General features: G+C 35.1%; 1 protein-coding gene across 7 annotated transcripts in view; it reads right to left on the bottom strand.

Annotated features, from left to right (window-relative positions):
* The window catches only part of GTF2I (general transcription factor IIi), a 130601-nt gene that overhangs the window by 98795 nt on the left and 16067 nt on the right, over window positions 1-15739 (bottom strand). For all 7 annotated transcript variants that reach the window (XM_090276898.1, XM_090276899.1, XM_090276895.1 and 4 more), the window contains one exon: window positions 470-573. In XM_090276898.1, the coding sequence (XP_090133024.1) occupies window positions 470-568 (99 nt within the window). In that variant the 5' untranslated portion in view covers window positions 569-573. Of the gene's footprint in view, window positions 1-469; window positions 574-15739 lie in introns of those variants that run through there.

Below are 15739 nucleotides of genomic sequence, written 5' to 3'. Positions count from 1 at the left end.
TGTTTAGAATCAGGTGGCAGAGTAAGGACAATTATGAATGTACAGCACAATAAAATAAAGGATATAAAATAGTGAATATGCTCTTATGGACCAAAATTCTCGTAATGTTATTTATACAGATACAATAAAACCCCAGCACCACACTATAATATACCAACTTATTCTAAGAAACTTCAAATATTACACATAAATTCAAAATTAACGCTTGCAAAACAAGAGATTGCCTAAGATATTTATAAGTAAAAGTTAAAATTTAATGTAAAATATTCCACATTTAGATAAGAATATTCTGAAACATGGTAATAAAATTTGATTTGAAAGGCTTAAATCCATAACTATTATTCAAGCAAAAAATACTACACTTACTAGTAAACTAAAAAACATGTTTTACAAGAACAAATAAATCTCATCCACAAGTCCATACCCATCCAAGTATGAAATATTTTACAAAACTGTAAAGCCATCTCACCATGGACTCAAGTGCAGACATGAGAAACGTCACCACCATCCTGCTCTCTGAAGACTCCTCATCTTCAACCGGCAGGCCAGACATTGCTACTTGGGCCATGATCCCTGTGTAAGAGGAGAAAGTAAGTGGTTAGAAATCCAGTGTCCTGCTAAACATAATGTTATAGGTGTGAGATCCTCCGCAGACTGCTTTAATTTACACTGCATAAGAGGAAAATAAGGCTCAGAAACCAAGTATTATTTGCCAAAAATTCCTATCCTATAAGAAAGAGCATCTATCTATCCCATCACTTTCCATTCAGTTTTATTTCCATAAAATTAGGCCAGAATCACCCCCCGCCCAAATAATTCCAGAACCAGTTAAAATTTCTCCTGAGTAAAGGAAGTGATACACTTCACAACCTAGCAACAGTTTATCAAAATTAAACACAGGAAATTGATTCAAAATTCCCTTTCTCTCATACACACACTGATTATAGAAAACAGTAAGTAAAGGAGACTGAGGCTGCATGAAGATAATTTCTTCTTTCTCACTAAAAAGGAAAGGGAGCCCTGACCTGTGTGGCTCAGTGGGTTGGTTGTTATACCACAAACCAAAAGGTTGCCAGTTCAATTAAGGTCAGGGCACATGCCTGGGTTGCTGGTTTGGCCCCCAGGCAGGGCACCCTCAAGAGGAAACTGTAGATGTTCCTCTATTACATCGCTGTTTCTCTCCCTTTCTCCTTCCCTCCTCCTCTCTCTAAAAATAATAAGATTTTTTTTTAAATAAAGGAAATGGGTTGTAGATTTCTTTGTAATACAGCATATTATTCTCTATAGAAAACATTTTCTGATAAGTTGATATCAGCAAAAAGCCACAGCTGAATTTCAAGCGCCATAAAAATACAACATATAAACATCAAATAGTAAGTGTTGGCAAGGATGTGGAAAAAACTGGAACCCTGTGCATTGCTGTTAGGAATATAAAATGATGCATCCCCTATAGAAAACCATTTAGCAGTTTCTAAAAAATTAAACAGATGTGGAAAGCCCTCTTCTGGGTGTATACCCGAAAGAACTAAAAGCAGGACTTGAACCAATATTTGTACACCCATGTTCATAGCAGCATTATTCACAATACCCAAAAGATGGGAACAACTCAAATGTCCATTATCATATAAATGTATAAACAAGATATGATACATAAGGTCTGTCTGGGAAAAGTTCAGCCATTGTTACTATAACAAGAAGTTTGCACACGACATGCATGTAGTCTGGCTGCCAAGAAGAGTGGACTGGAATGCACGTCAGTGGGTGTGGTAGACATCTTTGAGTGAGCTTGTGTATTGTGTGGCCATCGTATTGAAAACAACTGAGTGAGCAAGAGCAATGAATCTGTATTACATTTTGCGCTTTAGACATTCCTCCACGGAAACTATTTGAATGATTCAGAAGGCCGCAGCAATGGGCAACTGATGATTGGCAGCTTCATCAGGACGACGATCCTGCTCATGCATCATATCTCATGCAGTTTTTGGCAAAACATCAAATCACCCAGGTGACCCAGCCCCCCTTCGGCCCAGATTTGGCACCCTATGATTTCAAGCTTTCTCAAAACTCAAATCACCTTTGAAAAGGGAGAGATTTCAGATGACCAATGAGATTCAGGAAAATATTATGAGGCAGCTGATGGCGACTGGGAGAACTATGTGAGGTCCCATGGTGCCTACTTTTAAGGGGACTGAGGCACCACTGTCCTGTGTACAGTGTCTCCTATATCCTGTATCTTCTTCAATATATTTCTCTATTTTTCATATTACATGGCGGTTACTTTCTGGACAGACCTTATATGCATAGATGTATGTATGTATACATACACATATACAATGGAATATAATTCAACATTAACAAGAAATGAAGTTCTAACACATATGCTACAACATAGATGAACCTTGAAAATATTCTGTAAAAAAAAAGGTAAATAAGAAAATATTATTCTAAGTAAAATAAGCCAGACACAAAAGGACAAATATTGTATGAGTCCACTCACATTAGACATCTATAACAGTCAAATTCACAGAGACAAAGTAGCATAGTAGTTGCCAAGAACTGAAGGGAGATAATAATGGGGAGTTATTGTTTATACATACAAAGTTTTAATTTGGGATGATGAAAAAGTTCCAGATAGTGATGATAGTTACACAACAATGAAAATGCACTAATGCCAGGGAGCTAGCTGTACATTTAGAAATGGTTAAAATGGTAACTTTTGTTATGAATATTTTATCAAAATTTAAAAGCAAAAATACCACATAAAGATACTCAAGGCAAACTCTAAAGCAAATTTTAAAAAATTCTCATACTAAAAAATTGTTCTCCCATCAACTAGTATGCTAAATTAGATGCTTATTAAAAGTTCTCTCTTTTAGTGTTCGCAGCCGCTGATGCTCTCTAATGCCAGAGCCTCCTCCAGTTCACGGAGCTCCAGCCAAAGGAAAAGGGGGTTAATTAAAGAGGTCTCTATGCCTTGGCCCATACAAAGTAGACTGCTGACTGGTGGTAGTAAAGCATGAGGAATCAACTGGCTACCAAAGCCAATCGCAAGAGTGCGCCCTCTATTGGAGGGGTGAAGAAACTTCATTGTTACAGGCCTGGTACTGAGCACTCTGTGAAATTAGACGTTATCACAAGTCCGCTGAATTTCTAGTTCACAAATTTCCCTACCAGCGTCTGGTGCAAGAAATTGCTCAGGACTTCAAAACAGATCTGTGCTTCCAGAACGCAGCTACTGGTGCTTTGCAGGAGGCAAGTGAAACCTATCTGGTTGGCTTTTTTGAAGACACCAACCTGTTTGCTATCTATCCATGCCAAATGTGTAACAATTATGCCAAAGGACATCCAGCTAGCACGTGCATACGTGGAGAACGTGCTTAAGAATCCACTAGGATGGGAAATATTTCGTTCTTCTTAAATTTTTTTTTATCTTTTTCCTGTTATTGGTAGTTCTAAACATTACATTCCCCCCCCAACCCCATGGACTCAAAAGGTACCTAAGCATATGACTGCAAGTGGAAAATAAGGGACAGAAATCAGGTATTGGCCATTTTTCCATTTTCATTTGTGTGTGGGCTTTTTAATGTAAATGTGGGGACATAAAGCATTAATTCAAGTCAAGATGTTTCACTGAAGAAGTTTCAGCAGTTCAATGTTTTAACAATATAAATAAACCTGTTAAATTTTTCTGGACAATGCCAGCATTTGGATTTTTTTTTTAACAAGTAAATTTCTTATTGATGGCAAAAAAAAAAAAAAAAGTTCTCTCTTTCAATTTAGTTGAATTAATTTTAGTTTTAGCAAGAATCAAATAAAAAATCAAAGACTGGAAGCATGAATAGGAATTCTAAACACATCTAGCCCTGGCTGGTGTTGCACAGTGGATGGAGCACCGGCCTGTGAACCAAAAGGTCGCCAGTTCGATTCCAAGTCAGGGCACATGCCTAGGTTGCAGACCAGGTCCCTGGCTGGAGGCCTGAGAAAGGCAGCCAACTGATGTTTCTCTCTCACATCAATGTTCCTCCCCTACTCTTTCTCCCACCCTTACCCTTTCTCTGAAAATAAGTAAATAAAATCTTAAAAAAATAAAATCACACCTATGTATATAATTAATTTACTGAATACCTGAGTATCCTTTAACTGAAGCTCCAATATTCCAGAGAACACACAGAGCTGTTAGCATGAAAATCATTTTGGTTAAAAGTGTACCTAAATGTTTTCCCTATTATTAAACAGGATAACCTATTTCCTTAATATTAAAAACTGTGATCTCTAAAAATAAATTTTTCAAAAAATAAAAACTATGATCTATCTTCCATCTGTTACCATATAAATCAACTGCTAGACTAAATTTAGGCATCAATAAATAATAAAGAATACATACTGAGGAAATAAAAGTTGGTAATAAAAAAGATAATAAAACCAATCGACACTTATCTCCATATATCTATGAACAAATAGAGGCAATTTTGTTTCCCAACACAAGATCTCTATTCTGAATGGAGACAGAATCAGGAAAAGCATCAAGCAAGAGAGTAATTAAAATCAGAAAAATGGTTTTCCCTAATTCTTTTCTCTTGGATAAATAAATTGATATTAAAATGTAGCTCGGTCAAAATGGGAAACAAATGCATATTTTTCCATAATCAAAACGTTTGCTTAGAATATACTGTCATTGTTTCTGAAAGTTCCTATTTCTTAATAATCTCACTTTTCTTTTAATTCTCCAGCAAAAGAAAAAGGAAATGTGGTCTTAATTTACAAATGCAATGACTCTGTCAAGGTCACATACCCACTGTGAGAGACAGAACACTAGGACGATTTTCTGCCTACTGTTATTTTCACTTCTCACTTCAAACTGCCATAAATCTGACATGTTGTCATTCACACTTAATGTTAAGAAACAGGAGACAGATGCCACACCAACAGCAGCCCTGGAGGGGCGCCACAAGCAATGAGGTCCTATTTCATTAGCAGAACTTTTCAGGAAGCATCTTCAAACGAAAGAACCTTGAGGAGACCAAGTTCACTCAGGCTTAATGGAAAACATCACATTTTGTTTGGGGCTTTCTGCTCTCCAGAAACAGGTGAATTTAGATTACAACAGCAAATTTGCTGAACTGTTCTTTGCCAGTCCCAAGAGGTTATTTCCCTTTAGTCAAGGCTATTCATAAAACATTTTCCCTGCATCCATCATTCAGTGACTGCTGCTGCCTCTCTCTTTGCCCTTTCTCCAAAGAAACCGCCCCATAACACAGTGGCAATAACGTCTAACACAAGAGGACATACCCAGCCAGCAACATAAGTTTGAGGCATGAGGCACTGGTCCTCACAGAATGAGCCACCAAGAAAGCCAGGCTTTGGGTTACTCAAACCTGTAACAAAATCTGTAACTCCAGTGGGCTGCACCTAGGCTTCTCTTCCATGAACAGAGAGGGAACATTAAATCAACAATTTACTATGATATATGAAAATTCCTGACCTTTCATGAACACCCTCATTTTAAAATAAAAGTTAGACAGACAAAAAAAGAAATTATCATCTACTAACCATACCTATATATCATGCTTTATTGGTCATTTTTTAAATATTTACAGTGACCCTATGAGGGAGAAAGAGTAAGAGCAGAAAAGCAAAATGGAATTATCTCGAGACCCTAGGGGAAAAAAAAAAAACCTTTAAAGGAAATGTGTTCCATAAGCCATTGGAGCAGGACCAATGCAGTCTTTTCAAGGTTTAAACAAGACGTGCCCGTGTGTGTACCACTGTAAATGAACAACACAAAAACAAAAACCAACAGGATATTATATATCCTACTATCATGTCAAAACTCAGAAGTCTCCCAATAGAGGCCAAGAAACAAAAATTTTAAAGGAACTAGAAGGGGGAACACTTAGCTCTGCACTCATAAGGAATGCAAGTAGGCATGATTTGAACCTCTGAACTTCATCAGTAATAGTTCTTCGGGACAAAAAGGAAAATGGCCAAAATGATCATGTACCATGTACTCCATAAAACATTAAATACAAAAAGGATGACTTGATCCCTTTAAATTGTTTTAAACCGAAATGGAAGAAAAATTTAACTGAGACAACTCACAGGGCAAAGCCAATGCTAGACAAGGAAACAACTTTGGTTTCTGGGTTTGTAACATAATGTGCTTGTTTTCCCACTGTGTATCACTGGTGCTGCCTTGGTGGAGGAGGAGTGGTGTGGGGAGAAAAGGTGATCATCTCTATAAGGAAGAAGGTAATCATCTAAGACAGAAAATCAGAAGAAAAAAAGAAAAAGAAAAAATCAGTAGTCATGGAACAACAGGAAGGGTGTCCCTCTATGTATGTGCTATCCAATGTGGTAGCCAATAGCCACATGTAGCTATTTAAATTTAAATTAAGATTAAATAAAATTTAAAATTCAGTTCCTCAGTAGCGCTAGCATATTTCAAGTGCTGAGCAGCCACATGGAGCTAGTGACTACTATATTGAAGATCACAGATAAAGAACATTTTCATTGTCACAAAAACTTCTGTACTGCTATAGAGATTAAACTATGTTGAATAAATTCTCATGACCCCTTGAAGCGCCATGGTGGTAGCTGCGATAGAAGAATGAGTTAACCAAGGGAAAAGAGAACTTAAGGGAACATGAGCCAGCAGTATACAAAGGTACATTCCAACTCCACATGAGCATTCTTTACTGCCAATCTCCAGATTACTGCTACAAGGGTATTTACATGGAACAGGGTAGCAAGGTAGAGTCCCTGAGAAAAGGAACGTAGAAATACAGTCTTACAATATGCTAAGGTTAAAAATGCATGAGAGACATCAGAGACACAGATTTTTGGATAAATCAATAAAATTCCAAAGAGCCTAACCCACTATCAGTGCAGTGACCTTGCCTCAGTGATCAACTGGCATCAAAATGACATGCTACAATTTCTCTTAACATCTTTGTAAGTAAGTTAGCTTTTGCCTTTTTATTTCCATATTTTAAAATTCTTAATACTGAAATAAATAAATAGCATGAACATCATTATAATTCTTGATGCATAATGCCAAAATGTTTACACTGCTACCAGAAATGTTTTTTTTTATACTAAATACATCAGTTTTTGTAATTTTTCTTAGGTGACTCATCATGTACTGAGGCCCTAAGCCCATTACTAAACTGATGTCTGATAACTATATCTTTGTATATGATCAATAATTTTTTATCCCAGTTCTCTTTTAATCCTAATATGTAGATGTAGGTCCTTAATTATTCAGCTTTTCTATCATGTTTAATTCTACATTTTTAAACGTAATCTTTTTGTTTCAAACAATGTTTTTATTTAACCACATTTATGTCCTTTCTCGCATCTTAGACTTTTCTTCTGCTTGAAGTTAATCCCTTAGAATGTCTTTCTCGTGGTAAACTGTTATTTACTAAAATCTCCCTTATTATTTTTTATAATTATTTATTTATTTGTTTGTTTATTTATTTTTAGAGAGAGGGGAAAGGAGAAAGAAAGGGAGAGAAACATCACTGTCTCATTGCCTCTCACTCGCGCCCCCAACTGGGGACCTGATGTGCAACCTAGTCATGTGCCCTGACTGGGAATCGAACCAGCGACACTTGGCTCGCAGGCTGACACTCAAAAATCTCCCTTATTTTTAAAAAGTATTTTCACTGAAATAAAAATCTAGGTTGACAATTCTTTTAAGATTTCATTTATTTATTTTTAGAGAGAGGGGAAGGGAGGGAGAAAGTGAGAGAAACATCTCGCATGCCCTCAACCAGGGACCTGGCCCACAATCCAGGCAAGTGTCCTGAGCAGGAATTGAAAAGGCAGGTGAACTCTTGGTTTGCAGAAATAATGCCCAATCCACTGAGCCACACCAGTCAAGGGAACAATTATTTTCTATCAGCACAATGAGGTTATTTCACTTTATTTTAGCTTCCATTGTTGCTACTCAGAAGTCAATTGTAGTCTACTTTGAAGGGTAATCTCCATCCTTCCTCCACCCCACCCCATTTTTAAAGATATTTTCTTTGTCCTAGGTTTTCTAGTTTCACTAGGTGTCTAGATGTAGATTTCTCTTCATCCAGTATGTTTGTCATTCACTGGGCTTCTTTACTAAGGATTACCAGCCTTCAGCTGTGGCAAATTCTCAGCTATTATCTCTTCAGCTACCATCTCGCTCCATTTTCTATCTCCTACCCTACTGGGACTCAGATTAAATGTATGTTAGTCTTTAAATCTCTTACCCTCTTGTACATTTTTCTCATTTTTCTCAACTAAACTCTATCTTATCTTCTAATTTATCTTCAATTTCACTAATTCTTTCATCTCTGTTTATTCTGTTATTAAAACCATCTATTGAATTTTTGTTTTGTTTATAACTTCCATTTCCAGTATTTGTATTTGTTGCTATGTCACATTTGATAGTTTCCTACTCCTTGAAGAGTTTCCGGCCTGACATATTTCTTTAAATATAATAGGGATAATTGTTTAATAGTCTGATAATTTAAAAATGTCAAGTTTTTGCAGGTATATTTCTGTTGTTTCTGGTGGTTCTTGCTCATACTCATGGTACTTGATCCCATGTATGCCTGATTATCTTTTACTATGTCCTGGTAACTTTACAATAATAAATTATTTTAAATTTTAGGCCCACGATAAATGCGGCTTCCCACAGATATCTGGGAATACTACTACCTGCCTGGGATCACCATAATCCCAGTTCAAGGCTTCAGGTTCCTTTGACCACCCAGGAGATGTTAACCCAGACCACAAATAGAGATGTAGGCTGGTTCATTTCTCAATCACCCTTTTTTTTTTCACATCCCTTGCTTAATGAGAAGGCCCTCCTTATATAACCCCTGAATTTTGTGCAGGTTTTGAACTTTGATTTCAGAGCCTCTCACCTCACAAGGTTTTGATTCAAAACTCAAGTAGATGTGGTAAAACTAGCAAATGCCCACAGGGGAAAGGTAATTCTCATTTCTAATATCGGAGTTCCCATTTTCCTTTTAATATTAGCCTTTTCACATTATCCCTCCCAAATTCTTCTCTATCTTATCAACTTTTGGTATTTTTATAAACATTTCGCTTTATAATTTTATAACATTCTTCTGAGTTCCAGCAACTCCAGGAACCACACCTTTTAATAGTCTTCATTCTCAAGAACAACTTAATGAATTAGCCAGATTATGAGGTTACAAATTCTCAATTCAAGCCATCTCAAGTGAAGAAGGGAATTTTTATTTTTTTTTAATTTTATTATATAGTCTAAAGGTTGCACTGACTCTACACACAGCTAGATCCAGGAACACAAGATGTCATTAGATTTCTCTCTGCTCCCTCCTTGCAGATGGGTTTCTTCCCTAAAACAGAGATGACAGCCACATACATCTTTAAATTTACCACAAACCTGTACTATAATCCAAGACATGACAGACTATCATATCTTTCCGCTACTATTTGCACAAAAGTTTTAGGAGTTTGTATCACAAGCTTATTTACCAAGCCCACTGTGATTAGCACTGCGACTAGAACCACATGAAATAGAAAGATAGGCAGCTACTCAAAAGTCAAAACAGGACACTTACTGGAGAAAAGGGATGAAAAAAACATTCCAGGAACACAAAACATAACAGCTACCTGGGTCATTACATCTTCTTTCAATTTCTTCAATTTCCTTAATTCTTCCGATCTGAATGTTTTGTTTTATCTTTTATGTCCCTAATTTGATTTTAATCCTCCTTTATGAGTTTCAAATATGAACTAATTGGCCTGTTCCTGTTTCATTTCCTTATCTTTTATCCTTGTCAGCTATTGTTTCATAGATGGCCTTCTTTTATCTTTCTGAAAACAGACTCCAGCCATTCTTTAAAACCTTCTTGTGTTTCTTGTTGGAGATCCATTTCAGGTATTAGGTTTATCTGTGTCCTTACTGTTCTGTTCTATTTCAAAATATGCCAATAATTAATTCCATATAAATTTTTTCATTTGCCCATACTTCTGCTTTGAATTTACTGATCCTTGCTGTTAATACTGAATAGCAAAATAACAAAAATTACAGTGAGTCAAAGAGCTCTTGAAGATCTTTCACACACACTATCATCACTCTTAACAAAAAAATTGATGTTGTTCTGAATATTTTTTATTTTGTTGATCTCTAAAATATTACTAAGTTTTCAACATATATCTGCTTCAAATTAAGTTTCAGGTCAGAATGGTAACTGGAAAAAGTACCACAACCCTGATCTTGTTTTTTTATTACCTCATGCCGTTTCTTCCTTGTGCTACTATGTTGTTTTCAACAAACATCTTCCAATTTTAAACTTACACAGTACAATCTAATCAAGAAGAAAATTGATATTTTAGTGAAACCATTTTGTTCTATTATTTTATAAGTAAAATGTCCAATCCAGAAAGATTTAGCCATCTTATTAAGGTCATCCAGTTAATTTTATAACAAGGGACTAGAATCCTCATCTCCAAATTACCTCTTTCATGCACAATAATAATAACCAAAGGAAGACAGGTTTAAAAAAAAGAACTCATAGTAATTACACTGTAACACTAAACAATCTTGATAAGGCAGTAAACTGCTACTCATCATAAAGAAACTGAAGCAAAAGTCTATCTTTTTTGTCCATGACACAAAGATTATAGATGATGTTGAGGAGTACTTTAAATATATAACATCAGTCACATTCTATTTAGAAAATACAGGTAACCCCCATATAACACGGTTGTTAGGTTCCTAACAAATGCCATGTTATGCGAATCCGTGTTATATGAAACAAAGAACTAGTACAAAAAGGGGGGTTAGGTTCCAAAAATTAAAAGAACATACTATGTTTTTACAATTAACAGAAATATCTTTATTAAAGCAATTTTCATCAAAAGTATCACATATTAATATGAATTAAGTAATGTTTTTCTTCATCATTACTAAGCTCCATTAACTGAATGAGTTTTCTTTTTGACAAGATATCCTCATCCTCTGAACTTTCTTCAGCAATATCTTGATTTCTATGCTCTACTTTTTGCAAAAAATTATTTTAGAGCGCTTGCTTTTAGCTAAGAGATCTTCATAAATTTCGTTATACAGTGCTAAGCACTTTTGAAGTTCTCAAAGTCTGTGCTCCTTTTAGTGCAAGGATCTTCATTTAAGAAATATGACTAACTGTTCGGCTAAGTCTAGACCTTTCTTTATGCTTTTTAGAGTAAATTGTTTAACTTCTTCGTTTTCATTACTGCACATAAGTAATGTTACATGGTCTTTTGATGCCTTAAAACCTGGTGCAACTTACTCATTTTTTAAAATAAATAGTCTCTTGGGCATTTTTTTCCACTAAAGACTGGTTTTGTCAGCATTAAAAACCTGATGTGTTGAATACCCAGCCTGTTCTATAATTTTTTGCAATTCCGTTGGATAAATTTTCACTGCTTCATCGGTGGTTGTGCTTTCTCCTTGTAGTTTTAGGTTTTGTAGTGATAAACGTTTTCTCAAACGGTCAAACCACCCTTTACTAGCAATAAAATCAGGGTTTGTAGCAGATTCTCCATTTTCCTTTAAGTAATAGTAAATTTTTAAAGCCTTATGTTTAATAATATTGGTGTCCAGTGGAATCCGTTTTTTCAAACAATCATCAATCCAGATACTAAGGGCTTTTTCCATCTTCTTAATTATTGCTGCTCTAGGACGAGATGTCATATTTGCAGAGATAGTACAACCAGCAGCAAGAGAAGCCCTGATTTTATGTTCATTTTTCTGTATAGTCCGGATTGTTGCTTCATTTAAACCCAAGGTTTTTGCAACATATGATACTTTTTCACCCTTTTCAAGCAGATTCAAAATCTGTAATTTTTGTTGCAGCGAGATGAAATGTCTTTTAAGGGGTATTTTTTTTATTTCCAGGCATTGTTCAGGGCTACAAATTAATTCACAAAATAAAAACATAATTGCCATTTCTTTAAAAAAGGCTGGATATTACTCACCTGAAAAATTTTAATATATGTGTGAAGTAGCGAAAAGAAAAACACAATTAAAATTTTAAAGTGTAATTAATACTTCATGAACAAAATGGGTTTAAAATTCTGATTAATTTTAAAATTCTACAGGCAAATCTGAAATAACATACGCACTCAAATGAAAACTTTTAAATGAGTTATCTTTTGCTCTTAAAAGCTTTTATCACGTTCAGTATTGTACGGGGATTTCCCTAATTTCATGTTATACGGGAGTTTTCCCCAAATTCTCTGTGTTAGAGTGAAACCATGTTATAGAAGTACCGTGTTATTTGGGGGGCGTTTCCCCAATTTTCTAACTGTGTTAGAGTGAAACCATGTTATAGAAGTACTGTGTTATACGGGGGATACCTGTAAAGGATTTGGTTCAGAGAAAAACATATGAATGTGTTACGGAACTGTCTCAACACATAATATATATCACAAAACACTGCTGACAGGCACTAACAAACCTATCTCCTCTAACAGTGATAAACAGCCATGAAAGTTGAATTTAAATAACAGTTTGATTTAATAACACAAAATCCAAGATCCAAAACCCATCCTCAACTAGAAGGAAATGAATTTGAATATTTGAATTGATCAAGGCATCGGAAACATTATTTTATTTTCTTCAGAAAAAACTTATTTTCACAATTTCCCACAGAATGCTAAAGATATCTGTTATTTTTCCTTGTAATAAGCTATTAAGATCTACTCTATACATTTACTTATGTATGATAAAAAACTTATTAAAGATTGCAAAAATCACTATGTATGGTACCAGGTGGGTACTGAAAATATTGGGAGGAACACTTTGAAAGTATATGCTTGTCTAACCACCTGAAACTAAAACAAAATAATACTGAATGTAAACTGTAATTTTAAAATATTTTTAAATGAAAAAGTAAAAACAAAGATTGCAAAAGTCAGTCACTTCTCCTAACTCAGTGTTTTGTACCAGAGCCATAATCACTAAACTCCAGATACTTGGATCAATTAAAACTGAGAAAATCTTCAAAATAAGCTAAAATACCTACCACTAGGGTATTGTTCATTGAAGGCTACACAGTGTTAAAGACGAATAATGGTATTCAATTCTGTAATTATTCAACAGGCTTAAGGGGTATAAGGGATATTTCTAACAGGAAAATCTTCTATGCAAACTGCAGTGTGACTTTCTTGTGCTGTGGATGTTCTTTTTCTGGGCCAAATGTGAAGATGAACTATCTCTTCCTTGGGTTTTTTGGTCTTCCAGTTGTCTCTATTCTTGAGACCTAGTCTCGGATTATTTTGTGTATATGAGGTAAAAGTAAAATTTACCAATTCATTTTATTAAAAGCTAGTAAAACCAAGTTTCAACAAAATTAATGACTAAAGGCTCCAGCAGAGTCTTAAATACTCGTATATACACTAAGAGAAAAATCTTCAGTGAGAATATAAAATAACTTCAAATATCATCTAATTCTAAAGAAAATGAAATCTCAAACTCTCAAAAAATATAAATTTTTATTTATAAAATAATTTCTTCAAAATCATGAGTACTAAGAAAAAGTTAAAATTCATCATCTAAGTTGTTACAAATTTTGTCACAAAATGGTGCCTAAAATAAATGGAAAGGATCTAATAGATAAATCAGATGACTTCATCCTCAACAAGATTCAGTCCCAATAATATTATCTATATTACCATGTAATACTATTATACATTCTGAGAATCTTTTGGAGTTGTCTTTCTACCTCTGAAATTAATAGCATTTAAATAATTCCATGTTCAACTTATAATTACTAAACACGGGAAGCTAATGAACCTGTTCTTCAGAAAAGGAAACTTATCCCTAAAATGTCAGTACAATCAGTTCAGAATTTGAACACAGAATTTATAAATGTCTTAAATTTTTCAACATACTACCATTTGTTCTAATTATGTCCACTTGGTAGCTTCCACAGAAGATGTGTTTAAGGTAATTCATTGACCACATTAATTTGTCTTCTGAATGATACCAAATAAATTACTTATTATCTTGGTGTTCACCTATAAAAGGGTGACATCTGCCTGCCACATTTTACAAAGTACATCTTTTCTTAAAAAACATAAAAACAGTTTATAACCTGGTCTTATACAATGTGAATTGCCTAAGGCCACAAAATTATTAAATAGTATCTAATCCAGATCTGACTGCTCTTAATTTCCCATGTTCTTTCAAACCACATCACAACACTGTAAAATCTAATCCAATTCTTTTCCTTGATTCTAAAGTTATTTTTTATTGTTTTTTTTAATTGTTTTTCTATTACAGTTATCCTATTTTTCCCCCATTTTAAAGTTATTTTCATTATCCCAAAGTATTGCCACACAAAATATTTAATCAACAAAAGAAGACATGGCACACACCATCTAAACCAAGTGATCAAAGTTAACACTAGTCACCCTGGCTGGTGTGGCTCAGTGGATTGAGCACTGAAGGGTCCCAGATTTGATTCCCAGTCAGGACATATGCCTGGGTTGCAGGCCAGGTTCCCAGGTGGGGGCCCTCGAGAGGCAACCACACGTTTATATTTCTCTCCTCTTTCTCCTTCCCTTCCCCTCTCTCTAAAAATAAATAATCTTTAAAAAAAAAAAAAAAAAAAAAAACTTAACACTAGTCATGGGGCAAACATGCCCAAACCAACAGAACACAATGAGAACACTGTGATGATATTCCTGCTCAAAATGCATTAGACAAACCCAAGTTGAGAGATACTATAAAATGACTGCCCTATAATATTCAAAAAGGTCAAGGGCATGAAACTCAAACACTGAAGAACTGTTCTAAAGTGAAATACATTACACAAGACAACTGGGTGAAGATATGATCCTGGATTAGACCCTTCTGCTATAAAGTGACATTTAGCAAACTGAACGGGGTTTCTGTGTGGGAAATTTGTTACTGTTCTTGAAACTACAGTTGACCCTTTAGCAACACGGGTTTTGAACTGCATCAGTCTACTTATTCAGAATTTTTTCCTTTAAAAAAAGAAAAGATTTATTTTTAGAGAAAGGGGAATGGAAGGAGAAAAGGAGAGAATCATTGATTAGTGAGGGAAACATTGATCGATTGACTCCTGCACACCCCAAACCAGACACCTGGCCTACAACCTAGGCATGTACCCTGACCAGAAATTCAACCCATGACCTTTTGCTTCATGAGACAACACCCAACCCACTGAGCCATACCAATCAGGGCCGTATTTTTTCCAATAAATCTGTAAAATACTGTAAATGTATGTTGTCCTCCTTATGATTTTCTTAACATATCCTTTTCTCCAGCTTACTTTATGGTAATACAGTATGTAACATATAACATACAAAACATGAGTTAATTGACTATGTTATCAGTAAGGCTTCTGGTCAACAGTAGGCAATTAGTAGTTAAGTTTTGGTAGGGAGTCAAAAGTTACAAGCGGATTTTCAATGGCCAGGATCAATACACCCCTAATCTCCATGTTATTCAAGAGTCAACTGTATTTTGTGAGTTTAAAAACGTGTAAAAATTATCCCTGGCTGGGTAGCTCAGTTGGCTAGACCCTCATGCATCAGGGTTGCAGGTTTGATCTCCACTCAGGGAACATACAAGAAGCAACCAATAAAGGCACAGATAGGTGGAACAACAAATTGATGTTTCTCTCAAATATCAATAACTTTTTTTAAGTGTTTCAAATTAATTTTTAAAGCAAATTAAAACTTCTCCTACTTTTGC

Source organism: Furipterus horrens, unplaced genomic scaffold, assembly GCF_987537825.1.
Source record: "Furipterus horrens unplaced genomic scaffold, mFurHor1.1.pri manual_scaffold_5, whole genome shotgun sequence".
Classification (NCBI taxonomy): Eukaryota; Metazoa; Chordata; class Mammalia; order Chiroptera; family Furipteridae; genus Furipterus; species Furipterus horrens.
The sequence above is the reverse complement of the archived record's forward strand: the minus strand, read 5'-3'. Positions and strand labels throughout refer to the sequence as shown.